Genomic DNA, 24,327 nt, shown 5'->3' with positions numbered 1-24,327 from the left:
GTGGGTCTGACACACCGGTGTCAATGTGTTCTTTTTTCCATTTCCAGGAGTGTAGAATACATCACATACATTCAGCAACAGAAAGATTCACATTAAGCAGAAAGGAAGGAGGAAGGGGATTTATCGACATAAAAAACCTACATTATGGACAGGTAGACAATTTAAGAAAATTCTTTCTAGAACGAGCAGAAACTAGCAAAATACACAAAGCAATCACTCATATAAATACATCGGCTTCACCACTGCAATTTCATAACCACTTCTACAACCCTCTAGATCACATAACATCAACAGATACGAAGAAAGTAAATTGGAAAAAGAAAACACTACATGGCAAGCACCCGTATCATCTAACAGAGCCACACATCGATCAAGACGCATCCAACACATGGCTAAGAAAAGGCAATATATACAGTGAGACGGAAGGATTCATGATTGCAATACAGGATCGAACAATAAACACCAGATATTACAGCAAGCATATTATTAAAGATCCCAATACTACAACAGATAAATGCAGACTTTGCAAACAACAAATAGAAACAGTAGATCACATCACAAGCGGATGTACAATACTAGCAAATACAGAATACCCCAGAAGACATGACAATGTAGCAAAAATAATACAACAACAGCTTGTCTTACAACATAAACTTATAAAACAACATGTTCCCACATACAAGTATGCACCACAAAATGTACTGGAGAATGATGAATACAAATTATACTGGAACAGAACCATTATAACAGATAAAACAACACCACATAACAAACCTGACATCATACTCACCAATAAAAAGAAGAAATTAACACAACTAATCGAAATACCCGTACCCAATACAACAAATATACAAAAGAAAACAGGAGAAAAAACTGAAAAATACGTCCAACTGGCTGAGGAAGTCAAGGACATGTGGCATCAGGATAAAGTTGACATTATACCAATTATACTATCAAAAACAGGAGTCATACCACACAATATCCACCATTACATCAATGCAATACAGCTACATCCAAACTTATATAAACAACTACAGAAATCCGTAATTATTGATACATGTTCAATCACCCGAAAGTTCCTAAATGCAATATAACATATACCATACAGTTAAAAGGAAGTCACGCTTGATTAAGGTCCACGTCACTTTCCATTTTTAACCAGACCTAAGGTCTGAGAAAGGAAAGAAGATAATAATAATAATAATAATAATAATAATAATAATAATAATAGTAACAACAACATGCATAGCTTTTCTGACAAAAGAAAGAATTGTTTTTGTGGTATTCTTGTGATTCGTACATAATTAAGTACAGTTTAGGGCAATAACAAATTACTGTGTAAGTTTTTGCAACTCACGATTTCGCATTTTTGTGTAAGTGGTAGTTTTTATGCTTTTCCATTTTTTCGGACAAATGTACAAGATCCCTAAGAGATGTATAAGTTCACGAATTTACTTCCAGGCTGAAAATCAGATAATATTACACTGCACCAAAATGGCAGCTTGTGCTAACTGTACACTTTCCTTGCTCATTTGTAGTCACACTTATTTGATTTCGTCATTCTCTCAAACAAACGATCTGTTCTCAGAGACCCTAGTTCCTTTGTGACTAACTTTTCCTAGTAATTTACTTTTCTGTTCCCAGAATGAGATTTTCACTTTGCAGTGGAGCATGCGCTGTTATGGAACTTCCTCGCAGATTAAAGCTGTGTGCCGGACCGACACTCGAACTCGGGACCTTTGCCTTTTGCATGCAAGTTTTCTACCAACTGAGCTACACAAGCAAGACTCACGACCCATCCTTACAACTTTACTTTTCTGCTAGCATTTAAAATAGACTCAACATAGTTCACTGCACAAGAAAGCTAATTCCCACACAGGAAACAACCAACTCCAAATGCAAAGTGCCGTTTGTAGAAATGATTAAACTCAAGTAGTAATGTCTACCAACATGGTCACTTACTAGAATACAAATGAGGCACTGAGATCGATAAGGGCCTAAAGCATACCCCCGTCGATTCCAAGTTTAAGCGAAAATCAGAGAAAGCAGTGATACATCTTTTCATGATTTTTCATATATGCAATGTGGGCCTACCACACAGATAAACCTGACTCACCATAAGATCAACAGATTTCAAAAGCATGAATGAATGCTACACTCTCGCAATTGACGGTGATGTGCGTTAGGCCCTTATGATTCTCACAAGGGCAACTCCCCATCGCATCCCCCTCAGGTGGCCCAGTGGATAGCCCATCAAAAACTGAACACAGATCAAGCATGAAAACAGGAAGAGGGTGTACTGAACTGTGACAAAAAAATAATAAAATAAAAAACAAAATAAGGACAGTGATACCTTGTTAGGCGGGCGGGTCGTGTTCAAAACTCCCTCATAGCACTAAATTTCATTTTTTTTTTTTTTTTCACAACACTGAACTCTCCGGGGTCATTGGAATGTTTGTTCTCTTTCTGTAGTTTTGGAAGTTATTGTACTATACACTGGTTATAGAATATGAGTCATGTGATAATAATACATTACCGTCGAAAGCAAGCATGATGAATTGTGGGAGCATGCAAGATACCACATAGACGTCTCACAGAAATGAAAACAACAAATAAATGGGTGTGAATGACGTTACAATAATGGAATTCAAGAGTCAAGACTTCCAAAATGGAATGCAACTTCAAAAATGTTGAAAAGGTATGTTTTGACACAGCACAGAGATACTGTGTGATTGTGCAACTGCTGCATTCATTTGTTGCAGCTTATGTGACAAACTATTACTTTTCCATCATTTCTTGGAAGTGATCACATTCAGATTCATACAAATCTCACTCACTTACTAGGTGTACAAATTAGGTGCATCAGTAAGACATTCCTATCATATGACAAATGTACTGTCACTGATGTGTATGACATAAAAGATGTGTTTGTGTTTTCCAGCGGAGGATTCGATTCAGTTGTCACCTTGTCGTCAAATGTTGGCATTTCCCATTTGAAAGCCACTCACTTTTGGCTGCTAATACAGTAATTGTGCAGAATCAACGGTCATTATAGGCCCCTTCCTTAAACCTTGCTATTTCAAACGGACATTACACAGTGGAAAAAAAAAAAAAAAAAAAACCTGCGGCACAATGGAGTTTCCACAGCACTGCTCAGTTCTCTGTATTGCACTTCCTGATCATCGACCGTTCACTGTTTCTATTTTGCTTTTTTTTTCACAATTCAGTAGACTTTCTTCCTGTTTTCATGCTTCATCTGTGTTCAGTTTCTGACAGGCTTCACCGCACCCTTTTACCACCAAATCTGAGAGGGTGCCATGGGAGTTTCCCTTGTCAGCGTCTCAAATGGATTACTGTGTGGTAAAAAATTCATAACTTAATATACTACAACTCATTCAGAAACCCACAAAATAGGTTTATTGCCAGTACAACTTCAACATATACTGATGGCTGATATAATTTTACTACAGTACATGGTAAGTGAATTAGCAAATCTGAGGAATGTGCTATCATCTAGCAGGATTTATGCTGAGCAAATGGGGATAAAAGTCTTCCACAGTGTGCTTTGGCACTGACATAAACTTCTAGTCGAGTGGCAAGGGCTAGCTGTGCACACTGTGAACCTTTTATCAAATCCGTATGTATTTGGCCAGTAAGGCAATTATGTCACGCGAGTTGTGCATGTGCAAAAGCTCCTTAAAACGCGCACAACTGAGGGTGTGTTCACAACCCTCTTGCTAAGTTTCATGGAGTCTAGCGGAGCAGTAGCGCAGCAGATTTAAGTGCCATATCTTTCAGACGGCAGCATCTATGTTACATTTAACAACATTCAAAGAAAAACAACCAATAAGCACACAAGGTGTCGAATGTTAGGGTGTTCATGTGCTCTTACACAGCAGCTGCTACTGGGCCTCCTTGGTGTATTTTAGTGATAAATTCTTCTTGTGTGATCAGCTGAGTGGTAACGTCACCTTGTCACAACATTTCAATGAGTTTTGTCCCTATCTTCGACTTTGCCTAAAGATGATGGTTACAAAAATCATTGTAAGTTGCAACAAGACAATGCCACCACTCAGTTACTCACTCAAGCAGAACTTACTAGTTTATAAGTTCCATACAAGGGTCACGTACATAGCAAGGCCGAGTCCAAAGAAAGTCAAGTAAGCACATGAATGAATCGTCACCACCTCCTTCCAACCATTAGATGTTGCAATCACCTGTTTTAGTCTATTATCCATCCATCCCTTACAGGTCTACCTAGTTCTCCCTCTCCAGTCGGTCAATAATTCTTTATCTTTTATGGCAATCTGTATTCCGACATTCTATCAACATGATTCTTTCATTTTATCCTATTCTCTTGTATCTTGTTATTAACTGGAAGTTATTTTCAAATCTGATCGTATTGTTTTATCCACTTTATTACAGGCTCTTACATATACATCTTGAATGTTACCTCTGGTGCTTGTATACAAGATTATTCTTTTTTTGTTACTGTTCACAACCTGAACCATATACAGGAGCATGTACAGCCATTATAACAGATATTTTAAGCAAAGAAACAGGGTCCAAACGGGCTGTAAGATATTTATTGCCCATGCTATTAGCTAATATTGGCTGTTAGTCATTTTGAAGCACTTGTCACATTTGACCAAATAGCCAGTACATTCGTAAAGGTACACACAACCTTCATCAAGTGGGTGTGTAGCACAAATACAATTCAATACTGCACTAGATTACATCTAATATGTATACAGAAAGTTTTCTATACAAATATTACTAATGGATGTAATCTAGTGCACTATTGACTTGTATATGGACTACACACATGTATGAAAGTTGTGTGTGCATTCACATATGTACAGACTATTTATTCAAGTGTGATGTGGAGCTTTAAGCTTGTGGCAAGGACTTGAAAATGACAAACAGTTGAAATTAGCTAACAGCATGGAAAATAAACATATTACAGCCTATTTGACCACATTTTCTTCCTTCAAACATATTAAGGCTGTGGACCACACCAAGAACCACAGGTTGCAAGTCCAACTCGGGAGGTGGCACTGTCCATTGGGTGTGGGAGATGGTCTCCACGTGCTGCTGCTGTCGCTGTTTGACAGTGCCACCATTTAGCAGATGGACCCATGCCTGCAGGCACTGGCACCTTGCGTCTTGCTATGCTCACGGCCAGCAAGGTGCTGGTGCGGTCGATGCAGTAACAGGGGATAACTACAAAAACCACTAATGTTCTTGGCTCAACATTCCCATCAGCTCAAGTGAACAATTTCTTTTTCTTCAATTTTTAAGGCTACTATAACTTACCAGAGTAAACTAGAGATAATTTTTTCCTTAATAATAATAAAATGTTAAATACAGTCTTATGAGATTAACAAAGGATGAAATAACTAAAATAAATTATTTAAAATTGTGCATTTATATTTTCTTAAAACAGCTGCATTTTTAACAAAGACTAAATAAAGATAATGCAACATTTTCATTACTGTTGTAACTAAGTAACTGAAGCAAAATCTAGGAACATAATGAGTTTTTCCATGTACCTTGTTTTGTTCACAGCATGAATTCATTTGAAATTAGTTGATGCTACCTTAACTAACTTTTCAGATGACAAGAAAATCAAGATGCGACACTGACTCCTGAAAGAACACTATATAATCTGATTACATAACACTGACATTTGTAAATAGTAATGCTTTGGTTGAAAGAGGTACAATTTTCTTTATTTTAACACTTCAAATTGATCATCAGTAACAGATAAACCCCCTTCATTCCACTGTTTCAACTTCTTAAATTGATTTACAAGAAGTTAAAGGAGATATCTTGTTCTTTCCAGTAATGAGACACTTGAGATATAGCATAATTTCATCAACTTTGAGAAAAATGCTATTAAAAGATAATATCAACTGCAACTGATAAGCTAAATGCACTGAAGTTTGGGAAAAAATAAGGCATCCATCCCTGAATTGTAATCCAAGAGCAGGAAATGTTCACAGTCCCCTTCCAACAAGCACAGTGGTTAACTGTCACTCCACATGTTCATGGTGTGCTTCTGCTTCTCTCCAAGAGTTCTGTACAGCTTCTACAATCCATTGCCACCATGCAGACTTACTAAAGTAGTACACTGCACACAGCATTATGAACACCCATGACAAGACAAGACAGTAATCAGTCTCTTTGACTGGTACACTTGGTACAGGACCACTGAAGTCAACGGACATCACAAACAATTTGTTTTTGGGTTCAAGGCCTGGAAAAATAACATTTACAAAATATAACAAACAGAGTCTTTTGCAGTTGTTGGTTTATTGAACAATGATAAGTTGTCAATAGAAGATTTACAAGAGCAGATTACCTGTATATTCTATTATAAAGCGTCCAAACATTTCTAAGGTGTAATCAGAATTATTGAACTTTGCAGCTGGTCGACCATTGTGGAACAACATTACTGTGGGGACACCGACAATTCCATATTGCGTATTGAAACTGAAAACCAATGGACAACAATTATTTTGTTTGGTTAAAGTCAATGAACACAAAGCTATGCGTGCTCTAAGAACAACATATTAGCAAATGTGATGAGATTGAGTATATAACAGGCTCACAAAATCTACACACATAAAAATATCAAACCACATAAGTAGACTTACCTGTGGTATTTCATTGCATCAATGGCAGCCATTTTTATGTCTGGAAAAGCCCTAGGGAGGGCATTGAAGTGGGGTGCTGCCAGGCTGCTAAATGGGCAATAACGAGCATAGAAGAGGACCATTACGCATTCTGCCGGCTGGCGACGTCGTGTCACATTGGGGTCACTTACCAGAAGGCTCAATAATCTTGTAGAATTAATCAGCTGAAGCAAATGAAAGATAACATACAGTTACATTATTAAATTACCACTTCCTAAGTATAAGACTGCATGTACTTTGACTAAAATAACAGAGTTATTGCTGTTTCTTTGTGAAAAGTGCTTCGGGCCAACCATCGACCAACATTTTTAAAACATTGGCGCTATGTCACACTGCAGTGTGCTCCACGCTGTCAAATACTAGGATGAATTAATAAATTTTGCATTTCAACTTTTTCTTTTGTACACTGTCAAATCAGCAAGTAACCGAATCAATTGCAATCAAAGTTACTGCACTAACAATTGTTCCCATTTTGATCAGGGTAACTTGGAGAAAGACTGTGGCTGAATAGTTGCGTATTCATCTACAGCATGTCACCCAACTCACAATATTCCTTACATTTCACTGTGTTTGAGGCATCAAAATGAGATACAGAAGCAACTATTCGTTTTGTCTTTCTAAAGACTGAATAATAGCCTATGACAACAGCATAGAGGTGAACAAACAGCAGTACATACAATGCAACTTTTGCCAAGTAGTACACTTCTCCAAGAATGTGTGCAAGTGTGGTTTGTGGAAAATTGTATATCATTTAAATCAAACAAACCTGATAATTACCAAGAACAGATTGGGAACATATGTCAGATGATGTTCAGCGACTCATTGTGGCTGATAATGTTTTAAAATCAATGTGGGGAAAAATTATGCCCACAGGGTCATGACAATGCTATTGTGCTACTATTGCATAAATTGCATACAGACGACATAGGCTTGAAGTTAGGACTGTGTAGAAAAAAAAAAAAAAAAAAACTATGCTGGAGAATAACAGTTGACAAGGCACGTTTTAAATTTTTCATCAGTGGGTAAACGAAATAAAGTTATAATTGTAAGTGCGGGAAAATGAATGCCAGGCAATTCATTATTTCATTGAATTCTGACTACAGATTTACTGCTCACAGAAATGACACTGGAAGCATTTCTGTTTTGAATACTGGTACTCCGATTGGTAAGAGTTTATTTATTGACTGTCATTTGGAGATAGTGAGCGGAGCTGTGGATACTAAAAACTGGAGTCACAGGTGGAGAAATCGGAAAATATCTGAAATTCTTCCGTTTGAGCTTAAAAGTGGGGTGACAGCAGCAGAGGCAGCCAGAAACATTTGCACCATGTATGGGGATAATGTCACTGGACAGAGTATGGCAAGACAATTTTTTTCTTGTTTTGAGGAGGCCAAGTAAGACATTAGAGCACTAAGAAATTTTTCTATCAAGCATGAGGGCCAGTAATTTCGTAGTTTCAGTGAACAGGAGAACAACAGGTCTAAGATGTAAAGACAGTGAAAGAAACCCACTGCACTGCCAGAAATCCATACAAACAGTTTTCTCAGTGGAAAATGAAAGCCAATGCCGATGCTCCACATCTAAAGATGATGAGACATCACTGAAGACGCCACTCATGGAGACAAGCGCATGGAGAACTGCAATAGATTGTGAATTCATCATGAAAAGGGAGCCAGAGATGCCTGGTGGGAGACAGGTCATAATGGGATTAATGGCTGTAGCAAAAAGAACGGCTCTCAGGATCGAGCCTTGAGGCAACTCGTTCTTCTGGATAAAGATGTCTGACAAGGCTGAATCCACACATACCTTGAAAACACTTTCTTTTAAGAATTCCTTAAGGAAATGAAACAGATGGCCATGGAAGCCCCATATGTATATAGAGTATGGAGGATGCCAGTCCTCCAACAGGTGTTGTAGGCTTTCTCAAAATAAAACACAGCCACAGTCTGTTATTCCAGCGAAAATGCTTCATGACAAGGTTTGATAAAGTGACAAGATGGCGAACTGCAGAGCAGCATGCTCGAAATCCACATTGTGCAGTGGTTTGTAGATTGCGAGACTTGAGCCACCATACCATCTAGACATGAATCATATGTTCTGTCACCTTGCTAACACAGCTGGTGAGAGAAATGGGGTGCCAGCCACAAGGAAGGTGTTTGTTCTTACCAGGCTTAGGTGTGGGTATGACAGTGGCTTCACACCAGTGTTTGAAAACATGCCATCTGCTTAAATGCAATTGTATGTAAGAAGCGGAAAATGCCCCTTAAGAGAAAGGTGCTGCAGCACATTTATGTCAACATCATTCAGCCCCGGGGCAGGGGAACGGGATGAAGTGGGGGCATGATCTGACTCTCTCATAGTAAAGGCGGCATTGTAGCATTGATGATTCTGAGAGGAGAAGGGCATCACCTGAGCCGCCTCCACTAATTTCCGAGGGAGGAAGACGGGATATAGTGGGTGGAGCTCAAAATCTCTGCAAAATAGTGGCCTAAGGTGTTGGAGGTAACAACAGCAGGGTGCATACCTGGTCAAGGGGAAAAAAATTCCGTTTCTTCCCCAGTTAAAAAATACACTTTTCTTGGGTGCAAATAAACTTTTCCCACATTAAGTGACAGCACACTTTCCCTCAAAACTGTAAAACATATCAATCCTTTGAATGGCTAAGGTTTTATTTATTGGCGTAGTACTTCCCATCACTTAAGGGTGGGGAGGGGGAGGGGGAGGGGGAGGAAGACGAAGAGGAAGAGGTGGTGGTCATGTTTGTTGGAAAGCTCTTTGATCTTGGGCTACACATACACTGCATATCTTCATATTACGAAAGTATGAATTTGACTTCAACCAAAAGCAGCACGTTAGTTTCCGAAGCAATTAAATCAAGATTGTGATTTGCTTTTGTAGGCCAATCATAGCTCGTGTCAGGTGATCTTGCCAGTTGATGATAGCAGATATTCAGAGCACAGGACATGTGATGCAGTCAGTCAATAGCAACATTACTGTTAAGTAGTGTGAACACACAAATAGGAAAAGATAGTGGTTTAAATTAATATACATAGTGTACAAAGGCTAAGTTTTCACATACAATATTGGTCCTTTTTTGCGTGTGTTACACTTTAACATACATCACACAAAAGTGCCAGTAACATTTTAAATAATGTCATATATCTAGTCTTCTGGATTCAAAATTCTTCTAAGTGGCTGGTCCTTGAAGTGTTCAGTTTTAGCTATGATAACGTAGGAAGCCCTAATGTTCGTGCATAGGTTGGTTGGTTGTTGGTTGTTTGGGGAAGGAGACCAGACAGCGTGGTCATCGGTCTCATCGGATTAGGGAAGGATGGGGAAGGAAGTCGGCCGTGCCCTTTCAGAGGAACCATCCCGGCATTTGCCTGGAGTGATTTAGGGAAATCACGGAAAACCTAAATCAGGATGGCCGGACGCGGGATTGAACCGTCGTCCTCCCGAATGCGAGTCCAGTGTCTAACCACTGCGCCACCTCGCTTGGTGTTCGTGCATATACAGCATTATTCAGATCTTACATTAAACCATACAAAAACAGAACATTACAGGATATTCCAAGAGCATTGGAATTTCATAAACCCTGCTAAAATGCGTAATTCGGCTGAAAGTGCACATTCGTATTGCCAGATTCACAATGAAGTACGCCCCAACTTGATATTAAGCTTTCCAGTGTGGTTTTCAGGATGCAAATTTTCTTGAAGTACCAGTACTGTACTACTTCATGTTTGGTTCTTTATTATGAAATACCGCCATACATGCTGGAAGATGAAAATGTGCACTTGAAATTCAGCGTGCAGCTGAAACTAACCAATGGTGTGGAATAAAACACTTCAATTTCAAATAAATAGACTGCTTCTGTGAAAAAAGATTAATACAAGCTAAATTTCTTTAGCATACTGACAAAAGTAATTGTTTGTTCTGCAAGGCAATTAATGCTCGACTGCCAAAAATGTGTAAATAAAAATTTTTGCCTTCCGTAATTATGTGATGGTATTTTAATTCACTTGATAGCTCCTGGCCACAGAAAATTGTTTTGTTATTATTTGATGCGAGAGTTTTAAACAAAGAGGAAACAGCAAAATCATAAAACCGGGTCACATGGAGACTACCCCATCCCCACTACAACTCAGACTGCTCTGCACATGGGCAAATCTGGCAGCTTTTGGTGCTGCCAGAAAAATTTTTCCAGGTAGCATCTGACTGGCTATTGCTACAGCTGATATAGCTAACAGCCACACTTTAAGTAGCCAGAAGCGGAACAAGGTACCGCTAATACGCAACTGAACTGGGCACGAGACTGCTGGCAACTACTCAAACAAATCTAATGTACCCCGTTTTGATGTCTCACCCTTTGGAAGCAGCTTGTTGTCATGGTGTATTGCATAGTCTTCACCCCAAAGCCTTTGACACATTTTCCTGTTGGTAGACACTTGTGTGTGCACTGTGTTTTGTAGCTATAAATGGCACATTTTCTTTGCAACTTAAGATTTTTTTTTCTCTCATTTATATTTTATTGATGCAATATTATTCTGTAGTAGCAAAATACAGTAAAATACTTACCAGTCAAAATTATAAAAATTTAACTGAAAACTAAAACAATGAAAAATTCCCAGGTTTTCCCCAGCTGAAAAAATTCCCACTTTCTCCCAGATTTCCCAGTTGTCCTAGGGTGTATACAACCTGAATAAGTCAGGCTGGAAATTGGGGAATGGAAGTTGGTCCCAGAGAGCCAACAGAGGCTGCCCTACACAACAGCAGAGGGAGGCGTTTTTTTTTTTTTTTTTTTTTTGGGGGGGGTTTAAGGGCACTCAACTACTGAGGTCTTTAGCGCCCAGTCACAATTGTTAGAGCACATAGAATCTAGTAAAACTCAAGGGGGGGGTGAGGGGGGGGGGGGACACCAGAAAGTTCTTACAAAGATGCAGATAAAATAAATGAAAGAGTTAGATGTCTTTGGACATGCCAGTCAAAGTAATGAAACGAAGTACACGAGCAGCTGCTCGAGCATCATCAGCTAAAATATCCTGTAAAGTAGATGGCAGAGACAGGACAACACGAGATTGACTAAAACGGGACACGACAATAAAACATGGCGCACTGTTAATGCATGACCACAAGGGCACTGCAGAGCTGGGTCACCGGAGAGCAGGTAGCGGTGGCTAAACCGGCAATGCCCAATCCGCAACCTGGTCGGAAGGACCTTTTCTCGCCGAGATGGTCGGGAGGAGGTTGTCCAAACTGTTGGGAACAGTTTTACTGCCCGGAGCTTGTTTCCTTGAAGTGATGACCAAGTATCCCACCACAAGGACACAAGCCTCTTACAAACAATCCCACTAACGTCAGATGACGGGACACAATGGGAGGCTGGCCGAGGCAGGAGGACTGCAGCCTTGGCTGCAGCATCAGCAGCCTCATTCCCAGGCACTCCTACATGGCCGGGAACCCACAGAAAGCTGACAGGAGAGCCATCGTCAGCATCCGAATGGAGGGACTGCTGGATCCGTTTCACCAAGGGATTGACCGGGTACGGAGCTCCAAAGCTCTGAAGAGCACTGAGTGAATCAGAGCAGAGTACATACGATGAATGGCGGAGGCGGCGGGCATACTGAACGGCCTGATGGAGAGCAAAAAGCTCGGCCGTAAAGCTGGAACACTGGTCGAGGAGCCGGTATTTAAAGGTGACGGCCCCGAAGACAAAGGCACAGCCGACACCATCGTCAGTTTTGGAGCCATCAGTGTAAATAAAGGTGTGACTGGCAAGTCGCGCACGAAGTTCGACAAACCGTGAGCAATACACTGCAGCCGGAGTACCCTCCTTCGGGAGCGAGCTGAGGTTAAGATAAATATGAACCGGAGCCTGGAGCCAAGGTGGTGTTGGGCTCTCACCCTCTCTGAAGGTGGTAGGGAGGGCAAAATCCAATTCTTGAAGCAGGCGACGAAAGTGGACTCCAGGGGGCAGCAGGACAGACACATACAACCCATACTGACGGTCAAGAGAATCAGCGAAGAAGGACTGATAAGAGGGGTGGTCGGGCATTGACAACAGCTGGCAGGCATACCGACAAAGCAGTACGTCGCGCCGGTAGGTCAATGGTAATTCGGCAGCTTCAGCATAAAGACTCTCGACGGGACTAGTGTAGAATGCTCCAGTCGCAAGACGTAACCCCCAATGGTGGATGGAGTTGAGACAGCGTAAGAGGGATGGCCGAGCAGACGAGGCTCCCATAATCCAGCTTTGATCGGACTATGGACCGATACAAGCAAAGCAGGACAGTGCGATCTGCTCCCCAAGATGAACCACTACGAACTCTGAGGACATTATGGGAACGTGTACAACGGGCAGTCAAATAAGAGACGTGCAGAGACCAACAAAGTTTCCTGTCCAGTGTGAACCCTACAAACTTAGTTGTTTCCACGAATGGGAGAACAACGGGACCGAGATGTAAGGATGGCGGAAGGAACGCTTTATATCGCCAAAAGTTGATGCAAACTGTCTTCTCTTCAGAGAACCGGAAGCCATTTGCCACACTCCATGAGTATAGGCTGTCTAGACAACGCTGAAGGCAGCGCTCCAGGAGGCATGTTCTCTGGGCACTGCAGTAGATCACGAAGTCATCGACAAAAAGAGAGCCTGAGGCATTAGGTGGAATGCAATCCATAATTGGATTGATTGCTATGGCAAAAAGGGCTATGCTCAAGACGGAGCCCTGAGGCACTCCGTTCTCCAGGAGGAAGACGTCAGACAATACGGAACCCACACGTACCCTAAACTTTCGATCTGTTAAAAAGGAATCAATAAAAAGGGGCAGGCGACCGCGTAGACCCCACCTGTGCATAGTGCGGAGGATACCTCCTCTCCAACAGGTATAATAAGCCTTCTCCAAATCGAAGAACACGGCTACCGTTTGGCGCTTTCGCAAAAAGTTGTCCATGATGAATGTCGACAAGGTCACAAGGTGGTCAACAGCGGAGCGGCGGTGACGAAAGCCGCATTGAACATTGGTAAGTAGCCGTCGAGATTCAAGAATCCAAACTAACCGAGCGTTAACCATGCGCTCCATCACCTTACAGACACAGCTTGTAAGAGAAATGGGGCAGTAACTACAAGGAAGGTGTCTATCCTCCCCAGGTTTGGGTATAGGAACAACGACGGCATCACGCCAACGCATGGGGACTTGACCTTCGGTCCAGACGCGATTGTAGGTACGAAGAAGGAAGCTTTTGCCTGCCGGAGAAAGGTGTGCAGGATCTGAACGTGAATGGCATCTGGCCCCGGAGCAGAGGACCAGGACAGTGCAAGCGCACGTTCGCGTTCCCGCATAGTAAAGGGCGCATTATAAGTTTCCAGATTCAGTGAGTGGAAGGAAGGTCGGCATGCCTCTTTCCTGGGAAGGAAGGCAGGGTGGTAATGGGCGGAGCTTGAAACCTCCACGAAAAAGCGGCCGAAGGTGTTGGAGACATCCACAGGATCAACAAGGACCTCATTACCTGAAGTCAGGCCAGGTACCGAGGAGTGGGCCTTAGTGCCCGACAGCCGGCGCAGGCCACCCCAGACGACAGAAGAGGGAGTAAAACTGTTAAAGGAGCTGGTGAAAGAGGCCCAATAAGCTTTTTTGCTGTCTTTGATGACTCTATGGCATTGCGCTCGGAGTCGTTTGTATCCAATACAGTTCGCCAACGTAGGATGGCGGCGAAAGGTGCGTAAAGCATGTCGTTGAGCACGGATAGCGTCTCTACAAGCCTCATTCCACCAGGGGACGGAAACGCTACGTGAAGAAGAGGTAGTACGAGGAATGGAACGTTCGGCAGCATTGATGATAACAGCCGTGAGGTATTCGACCTGACTGTCACAACTGAGAAAAACGTGGTCCGGAAAGGTCGCCAGGGAGGAGTAAAGTCCCCAGTCAGCTTTCGGTATGTTCCAGCTCGAAGGACGTGGGGATGGGGTGTGGTGCAGGAGACGAACGACACAGGGGAAGTGGTCGCTCAAATAGGTGTCAGAAAGGACGTACCACTCGAACTGATGGGCAAGAGTGGTAGAACAGGTCGAGAGGTCCAAGTGGGAGTAGGTATGAGTAGAGTAAGAGAGGAAAGTCGGGGCGCCAGTATTGAGGCAGACAAGATTGAGATGGTTGAAGACATCCGCCAAGAGGGAGCCTCTCTGACAGGATGCAGGAGAGCCCCAAAGGGGATGATGGGCATTGAAGTCGCCAAACAATAAAAACGGCGGAGGAAGCTGAACAATCAGGTGCATCATGTCAGCCCAACTAACTGCGGATGACGATGGAGTGTAGACGGTACAAACAGAAAAAGTGAAGGCAGAAAGAGTAATACGGAAAGCTATTGCTTGGAGTGGGGTGGTCAATGGGATGGGATGGTAATAGACATCGTCCCGAACAAGCAACATGACCCCACCATGAGCTGGAATACTGTCCACGGGGGTGAGGTCAGACCGCTCCGAGGTATAGTGGGTAAAAGCAATACAGTCAGTTGGGCGCAACTTGGTTTCCTGGAGACCAAGGATGAGCGGACAGTGCAGGCGGAGGAGCAGTTGTAATTCCTCCCGATTAGATCGAATGCCTCTTATGTTCCAATGTAACAAAGCCATCGCTAGTCAGAAAAGAGGGGGAACGAAACGGGTGAAGAGCTGGTCACCTCGATGGCCGCGGAGGGGCAGGTTTCGAGGGAACAACGCTACAACCGGCGGGAGGCGGATCCTGTTCCATCGAGTCGTCGCCAGCAGCGGCCACTTTCCCGGGTTGCGTAGGAGGGGCAGCATCATTCGCCGACGAGAGGCCAGCTGAGCGCCTGGCACCAGAGCGTCCCGGCGAAACTGAGGACGGCCGGGAGCAGCGACTCACGAATGGAGCGTCAGACGAAACGCGCCGGGGTGGAGAGGGGGATAAAGACTTCTTGGAGGCCTTCTTGGAAGTCCGATGAGGCACGGGGATTGTGGGCTGGACCCGAAGAAGGTCCTCACGCGCGGGGTCCGTTTTGGAACGCCGGACCTCGGAAGCCGGGGTCCGGAATGTTTCCCCGATGGACGCCTGAGAAGAGGATCGCTTCTCAGGCGGTGGAGGGGGAGGAGGAGGAAGGGTGGCCCCTGGGGCAGAGGGGGCAGGGGCCGCGAGGGAGGAGGATTTGGAAGGGAGGGATTTGGGAGGCGGAGGCATAGACCCCGGATGGGGTGAGGAGGTGGAGGGGGGACAGGATAGGGTGAGGATACTGTGGAAGGAGTGGACACGACTGTGGCAAACGAAGTTGTCAATGTCACGGGATGGAGGCGGTCATATTTCTTCCTGGCCTCAGAATATGAGAGACGATCCAAAGTTTTTAATTCTTGAATCTTCTTCTCCTTCTGATACGCGGGGCAGTCTAAAGATCTAGGTGAGTGGATGCCAGGACAATTGACGCACCGAGGTGGTGGAGTGCATGTATGTTCCTCACGAAGAGGACGTCCACAATCGCCACAAAGGGGCTCAGCCTCACACCGTGACGACATGTGCCCAAAGCGCAAACACCGAAAACAGCGCATAGGAGGCGGGACGTAAGGTCGCACGTCACACCGGTAGCACATCACCTTTACCTTCTCCGGGAGAACGTCCCCCTCGAAGGCAAGGATAAAGGCTCCAGTGTCGATGCGACGGTCTTTGGGGCCGCACTGAACTCGCCGGACGAAATGCACACCTCGGTGCTCCAGGTTGGCCCTGAGCTCCTCATCAAATTGCAGCAGGAGGTCCCAATGAAAAATAACCCCCTGCGTCCTATTCAGTGCCAGATGCGGGACAATGGACACTGGGATGTCCCCTAGTCAGTTGCACGCCTGGAGCGCCGCCGACTGTGTGGCGGAGGCGGTCTTTATAAGAACGGACCCCGAAATGCATTTTACTGAGAGCCTCGATTTCCCCGAAGATGTCCTCGATGTGCTGGACAAAGAACATGGGCTTGGAGGTGGCAAACGTCCCCCCATCGGTCCGAGAACAGACTAAATAGCGGGGGAAGTACTTCGCCCCAAGCTGGCAGGCCTGTCCTTCCTCCCAGGGAGTGGCCAAGGGGGAAAGGGCAGGAGAACCAGAACCAGAGACAGTACCTTTCTTTTTAAAAGACTCGGCCCCAGAGCGACCTGATACATGTTGACGTTTCATCTGCGAAACGTCCGCCCCGATACCATCCACTCCGACCAGGGGCTCTCCCCACGGGCGCCACCCAGCCTCAGCAAGGGCCACGTGGCAGGATGACCGTTGCCGGGAGTCCTGATGCCCCAAGGAGACGGGCATCTACTCCTTGGCCGACGTGGGGAGGGTGCAGCTCAAGTATTGGCAGTACGATCCCTGTGTTGTCAGGGGGCTACAACACAGAGGGTACATGACGACCCCACCACAACGGGCTGGCTACCGTGCTGGATTTCGGGTGCCATGGAAAGTCCATCATGATCGTAGGTGCAGATGGGGACGCACTATGGGCGGAACTTGTGCAACCCATCAGGCGTTTAGGCCCAATTTGAGGAATAGTGGGTGTGGTTACAATGCTGTTACAATGCTGAGTGCCAAGGTCTTAGTGCACTGAGGACCAGTGATACACCACGTAAGGCGTCCTTCCCCAAAAGGCTCGTACTTCTGTAGAATTTTGAAAAAAGGAGGTCAAACCCCAAGGGGGAACATCACATGGAATGCCGAAACGGTTGAAACTCCTTTTAGTCGCCTCTTATGACAGGCAGGAATACCACGGGCCTATTCTTACCCCGGACCCGCAGGGGGGACAGTAGAGGGAGTGAAACTGTTAAAAGAAGGAGTAAATGAAATCCAACTAGCTTCTTTGCTATCTTTAAGAAAGAAACGATACTGCACACACAACTTCTTTTAACAATTACAGTTTACCATCATAGGATGATGGTTAAAAACACGCAGAGCACGTCTCCGTGCATGAATCGTGTTGTGGCATGGCTCAGTCCACCAGGGAACCATGACGAAGCACAGTAAAAATGAAGTGCGAAGTATTGACTGTTCTGCAGCAGTAAGGATAACGTTCGTAAGCTACTCTACTTGGTCATCACAACTGGGGAAACGATGTTCATTGAAGGTCACCAGGGAGGAGTAAAACCTTCAGTTGGCATTAGAAAGCTGCCAATTGGATTTTCAAGTAGGTGGGTAGGAGACCACAAACTGATAGCACATTGGATATGATTAATCGAGTATGTGCCAAAGAGAATGGATCACTTGAGACAACGGACAAACTGGGCAGTGCAGAATGAGAGGTCCAAATGGGAATAGGTATGCGTGGAGTCTGAAAAGAATGTGGGTGCTTAACTGTTACGACAGAAGAGGTTGAGCTGATCGAGAAGATCAGTCAAGACAGCACTCTTGGACAGGTTCTGGAACAGCCCCAAAGGGGATGGTGCACACTAAAGTGTGAGAGTTGACCAATAAGCTGCCCTGGTGACAGCGAATGACAGAGAGAAGTAGACGTTACAAAGAGAAAAGGTGAGGTGAGGAAGAATAATGCAGACTGCAACAGCTTGCAGCTGAGTGTTCAGTGAGATCGTTTGGCTATGATCATCATGCTCGATGAGCAGCATGAGATGGAATGCCATCCTCTGGAGGGGTCAAAGTGGACTGGAAGAAAATGCGAGAGGTCATAGCAGTTGTGAGGACGCAATTGTGTTTCTTGGAGGCAGAACACAAGTGGACAGTGTGATTCCAGGAGCAGCTGTAATTCCTCCTTTTTGGATCTAATGTCATGATCATTTCACTGGAGGGGAGTCGTAATGGGGAGTGGGGAGGAGGGAACAAATGAAGGGCAGTCACCTCGGCAGCTGTCTAGTGTTAGCCTTTGAAGACTCGCTGGAACAAGGTGCACAGGCTGCATGATCCTGTTCCAGGAGGTCAACAGAAGCATCGCCCTTCTCCCTGGGTCAGCCTGCAAGTTCCAGAGCAGAAAAATATTAGGCAGTGCACACAAGTGAAATGGAGGTCAGTAGGGTGAGGTATCATGCAGTGACACTGTTTAAGAGGATTTCAAAGTCAGGAAAGGAGAAGAACATAAGCCTTCATTTGATTTCTTAGAGCCTTTGGGGTTAGCAGATGAAGACAGATGTTTGTTGGCTGGAAGAACATAAAAGATCTTCAAAGGAGTATTCTTTTTATCCTTTCCGGCCTGCTGGTTGTGCAGCAGGTGATTTTGCCACCGAGGGCGAAGATCTGGTGGCTCATTACACTGCTGTAGTAGAAGGGGAGAGGGATGCTACCATGATACTGGGTGATTTTACATCTGCAGTGCTGAACTGGAGGTCGCAAGTCTGCACGGCCATGTCCCATGTCCTTCATGGAGCGAGGTGTAGCAAGAACAGTACTGTAAGTGCCAGACAGTAAAAAGCAAGGCATTTTACTAGCCAACAACTAGCAAGTGACAGGGTAAGGTACTTTTTCCTTCACCCAGATCTCCTGGATGGCCCGCTCATCGAGATACATGGGACATTCAAGGGATGAGGTGGCATGGTCGCCATTACAATTGATACTGTGGGGAGGAGGAGGCAGGCAATTGCCCTTGTGAGCATCCTTACTACAAGTTATACATTTGACTGTGTTTTGAGAGCACATGTGAGTGTGCTTGTAATGTTGGCACTGGTAGCAACACATCAAGTTTGTAATACACGGTTGGACTATGATTACTTCACAGCCTGCTTTGATCTTCAATGGAAGCACTACTGAATCAAACATGCGAAACAGTGTGTAGGTAGGCATTAAAGTTGCATCAACCTTTTTCATTACCTGATGGACTGCAGTGATGTCCTGATCAGAGGTGTAAGTTTGGATTTCTCCCTTGCTAAGACCATCAAGCAGCCGAGTGTAAATAACACCATGCAAAGAATTCAGCATTCAATGGGCCTTGACACGAATGGAATACCCATGGATGAGGCAAGGTGTAAGCAGTTGTTGGGCTTGAAAGTAACAACTGGTCTCCAGAAGAGAAGTCCCAGTACATAAATGAGAGCAGGATTTTGCAGGGACTGCAACTGTATTGACACTTTTCTGAATACTAAATGGATAACCACAGCAAAGGATTGATCTCCTTCGATACTTGATAATATGAGGAACCGAGGTGCACCTGGGATAGTATCTGAATCTTTAGCCGCATTCTGTTTACATTTAGTAGACAGACTCAGATGGTGATGGGCTCATTGAGAAAAAGTCCTCCATGTCTGCCAACATCTCCAATAGCACGCTCCTTCCAACTGGAGACTCCCTCACCTTAGGTGATTGTTCACACCTCCTGAACTCCTGACAGAGGGACAAACTGGCAATCACCCCTCCCTGGGCCTGGCCTGAACCAGGGGGTACATGCAAAGTTTACCTGTCGACACGGGTCTGGGATTTATACATTACCCAGTCACATATTAAATGTCAAAAGCATAGGCTTGCCTTAAGAACCACACAGGAAGGAAGAAGAAACAAAGAGAAACTTCAAATGCCAAAGCAGAAGAAGGGTAGGAGATGGAGAATGAAAAACGAAAGAAATAAAGAAAGACAGAAATGATGGACTGTTCCGATGCCAGGCTATTGAAACTTCAGAACACATTACCAAAATATCCCACACATGTTCCCCAAGGGAGGGGAAAAAGAATAGCTGGAGGATAGACAAGCAGAATGGAAAGGGAAGAGGAATTGCAAAGGCTGGGGCCCCATGGTAGCCGAGCATGAACTAACCAAAGAGCTGTGAGCTCACTTGCAGGGGAGGAGGGGGAGGGGGGGGGGGGGGGGAAGTGTTCTAAGGGCGTGGTTAGGCAGGATCCTATGAGCACAGCTTAAATTGCAGCAGCTGAAAATAACTGACATGTATGATTAAAAAATTTCACTGCTGTGCACTGAACATTTCGTAGTTTACATGGCTGAATAAATGTTCTGTTAGCACTGTGATTTTCCCGTAGAAAAGCCAACTACATGTGGAATTGCTCAAGAAATCACCTCTCACCATTTGAAGGATAACTTTCTGCCATCATTTTTGCATAATTTGTAATCTATGGAAGAACTAAAATAAATATGAAAAACTAAACTTGAAGCTTGGTCTTTTTTACCGTATGTTACCCTTTATGATATATCAAATGCAAATGTGCCAGTAAAATTTTAAATAATGGCTAAAATGGCTGGTACTCTGGGCCTGAAATTTTTTTAAGTGGCTGGTCTTAATGTTTAAAGTTTTGAAAGAGGGTCTGATGCTCCACGATTTCACAAATTCATCACACAGTCTCACACTTATCATAATTCATCTTGTGTAAAAGGAAATTTAGTTTGAAAGTAAAGCTTATCAAACCACCATTCACAGTATTTTCTAGCAATCTGTTAGAAATGTAAATAGTTGCGATGTCATGCTCATCGAAAACAGTTTGTTGTTACGAAGTATTGCATAGTTTTCGCCCTAAAGCCTTTGACACATCTTGTTGTCTGCAGACACTCATGTGGGCGCTGTGTCTTGTTGGTATAAAAGATGCATTTTCTTTGCAACTAAAATTTTATTTTGGTGTTATTATCTCATTACATTTCATTGCTGCAGTATTATTCCGCAGTAGGCTCATTAGAGTATCATTTCTTATCAGTCAAAATTACAAAAATTTAACTGGAAACTAATACAAAAATTCCCAGAATTCTAAAAAATTTCCAAATTTTTTCAGGACAAAAAAATTCCTGTGTTTTTCCTGGATTTCCAGGGTGTATACAGCCTGTAACGTGAACAGAAAGAAATGGTTGAACCCAAACAAAGCAGCAACTTCTCATACAAAGATCAGTGCACCCATGAAAGATAATAGTATGCATCTGGTGGAACAGTAACACAGTGGTGTACTACAAATTGCTTCCCCCGGGTGTAACCATCACTACTGACATTTATTGTCAACAACTCAGATGTCTTGCAGTCACAGTCCAAGAACAGCAGCCAGGAAGACAGCGTGAAAAGATGCTACTCCACAATAATGCTCGCCTGCATTCTGCTAAGCTCTCAAAAAAACACTATAATCAAGTTGGGTAATGACAGTGTCCTCAGACTGCGGCCCGGATGAAATATGCATGCAGCCTGCAGTTCCCAGCTGTATTTTATAGCCCTGGCTTCACATGGGTAGCAGTAAGAATCTAATGTCAGATGAATTATCTGCTGTAGTGGAAATTTTGCTTCCAGGGCACTGCAGAGAGTTATGATTAAAAATCGGGGTAGAGCATTAGGCAAACGGATATCACCATTTTTATATAAATTGAACGATTCAAGCAGCAAATGCTACTTGCTCTCATACTGCAGTGCTGAAAGACATGAGCAGACTGCCGTGCCACACCCTGCTAACAATGCGAGTTGTTCATCAAAAGCATCAGCAGCCACTTGCTTTTCCGTTCATAATGCTTAGTTTTCAAAAAAAGAACTACTTGAAAAATAAATATTGTAACCTGTTGTCCAGGCATTTCAAAGCCGCAATGAGGATTTCATGCAGTCCAAACAATGTAAATATACACAAGATAGCCCCAAAAGCACATCACCACGAGTCAGAAAATTTCACAATTTTTTTTATGTATGTAAGTTTGTTTTGCAAATAGAATAAATAAAAATCCAGATTCAAGAACAAACCTGAAGTCGTCTTATATAGCCTTTGGATTGTGAAGGGTATCTGAAATGAAAGGGCTCATCAGATTTTCGTCATTTTGAAAGATTATGATTAATGACATTACAATAAAGCTCATGTGCCCATTTGAATAACATTAACAATTTTTCAATGATACACCTGGCTGATCTTGTATAATTGAACTTTGAAATCAAGTTCAGAAACAAAATACACTGATACCAGACTCTTTTTTTATAGTGACTTGAAACGATCAAATTACTAATGTGTCCCTTCCTAGGCACTTGTCAAGCATTATAAGATTACACAAGTTAAGTGAACTTTATTTTCACAGAGATAGGGTAGACTGGACTCAATTAGACTGGCGCACTGCATTCTTTCTTTTTGTTTACCGACAACTGAACAACAAAACTTAATGGTACTTTTTATACTCACAAACAAGGCATAGATTCATACAGGATCAGGTAGATTTGTTGTTGCACGGTGACAGGACATGACGGGGAATATTTTCCTGACAACTTATGGGCGTGTATGTATTGTACCAATCTTCTGCATTGTTATACATTTCAAACTGAAGTAACACAGATATGTGAATGTACATTATACACTGAGGCACCAAAAGTTATGGGCAGCAATACGCATATGCACAGATGGCAGTAGTATCACTTACACAAGGTATAAAAGGGCAGTGCATTGGCAGAGCTCTCATTTGTACTCATATGATTCATGTGAAAAGGTTTCCAATGTGTTTATGGCCAATGAGGAGAATTAACAGACTTTGAACGCAGAGTGGTAGTTGGAACTAGATGCATGGGACATTGCGTTTTGGAAATCATTGGGGAATTCAATATTCTGAGATCCACAGTATTAAGAGCATGCCAAGAATACAATATTTCAAGTGTTGCCTCTCACCATGGATAACGCAGTGGCTGAAGGTCTTCACTATAAGACTAAGAGCAACTGTGTTTGTATAGAGTTGTCAGTGCAAATAGACAAGAAACACTGCACAAAATAACTAGAAATCAATATGGGACATACGACGAACATATCTGTTAGGACAATGTGGTGAAATTTTGTGTTAACGAGCTACAGCAGCAGACGACCGACAGCACCTAAGCACGACATCACCTGCGGCGCCTTTCCTGGACTTGTGACCATATCGGTTGGGGTTGGGTCCTAGATGACCAGAAAAATGTGGCATGGTCAGATGAGTCCCCAATTCAGTTGGTAAGAGCTGATGGTAGGGTATGAGTGTAACACATACCCATGAAGCCATGGACCCAAGTCGTCAACAACACACTGTGCAAGATGCCGGTGGTTCCATAATGAAGTGGGGTGTGTTTACATAGAATTGACTGTCATCTGGTCCAACTGAACTGATCACTGATTGAAAATGGCTATGTTCAGCTACTTCGAGACATTTTGTAGCCATTTATGGACCATGTTCCGAAACAATGATGGTATTTTTACGTATGACTATGCGCCATTTCATCTGGCCACAATTGTTTGCAACTGATTTAAAGAACATTCTGGACAATTTGAGAGAATTATTTGGATGCCTAAATCGACCAAAATGAATCCCATTGAATATTTATGGGGCATAATTGAGAGGTCAGTTCATGCACCAAGTCCTGCACTGGCAACACTTTCACAATTATGGTGGCTGTAGAGGTATCATAGCTCAATATTTCTTCAGGCGACTTCCAACAACTTGTTGAGCGAGTCCATGCCAAATAGAGTTGCTGCACTATGCCAGGCAAAACAATTAGTAGTTTGAGATTAGCGGAAAACCTACCTAGCTAGACTGTTGGAAGCTCATGACATACTAATTTATGTAGGTTACAGTTGCTCAAGCGTGCAGTCGAGCGCGCGCACGCGCCGTGCGTGTGCATGTGTGGGCACATGCGCGTGGTTTATTTTTGACGAATGCCTTATGGGCTAAAAGTTTTATTTGGAACACACTTTTTGTTGTGCCCATCTGCCACTCAGCATCTCCACTATATGGTGAGTAGCAACTTT

At 43.5% G+C, this 24,327-nt stretch overlaps 1 protein-coding gene across 1 annotated transcript in view; it reads right to left on the bottom strand.

Annotated features, from left to right (window-relative positions):
- Positions 1 to 4,402: 4,402 nt before the first annotated feature.
- LOC126457396 (thioredoxin domain-containing protein 15) overlaps positions 4,403 to 24,327 on the bottom strand; it is a 40,523-nt gene continuing 20,598 nt past the window's right edge. The window contains exons 4-6 of the mRNA XM_050093655.1: positions 6,660 to 6,862; positions 6,365 to 6,495; positions 4,403 to 6,259 (exon numbers count right to left, since the gene is read on the bottom strand). Coding sequence (XP_049949612.1) covers positions 6,036 to 6,259; positions 6,365 to 6,495; positions 6,660 to 6,862 — 558 coding nt within the window. The 3' untranslated portion in view covers positions 4,403 to 6,035. The remainder of the gene's footprint in view (positions 6,260 to 6,364; positions 6,496 to 6,659; positions 6,863 to 24,327) is intronic.

This window comes from Schistocerca serialis, chromosome 2 (genome assembly GCF_023864345.2).
Source record: "Schistocerca serialis cubense isolate TAMUIC-IGC-003099 chromosome 2, iqSchSeri2.2, whole genome shotgun sequence".
NCBI lineage: Eukaryota > Metazoa > Arthropoda > Insecta > Orthoptera > Acrididae > Schistocerca > Schistocerca serialis.
Note: the sequence above shows the minus strand (reverse complement) of the source record. Positions and strands in the feature narration are given on the sequence as shown.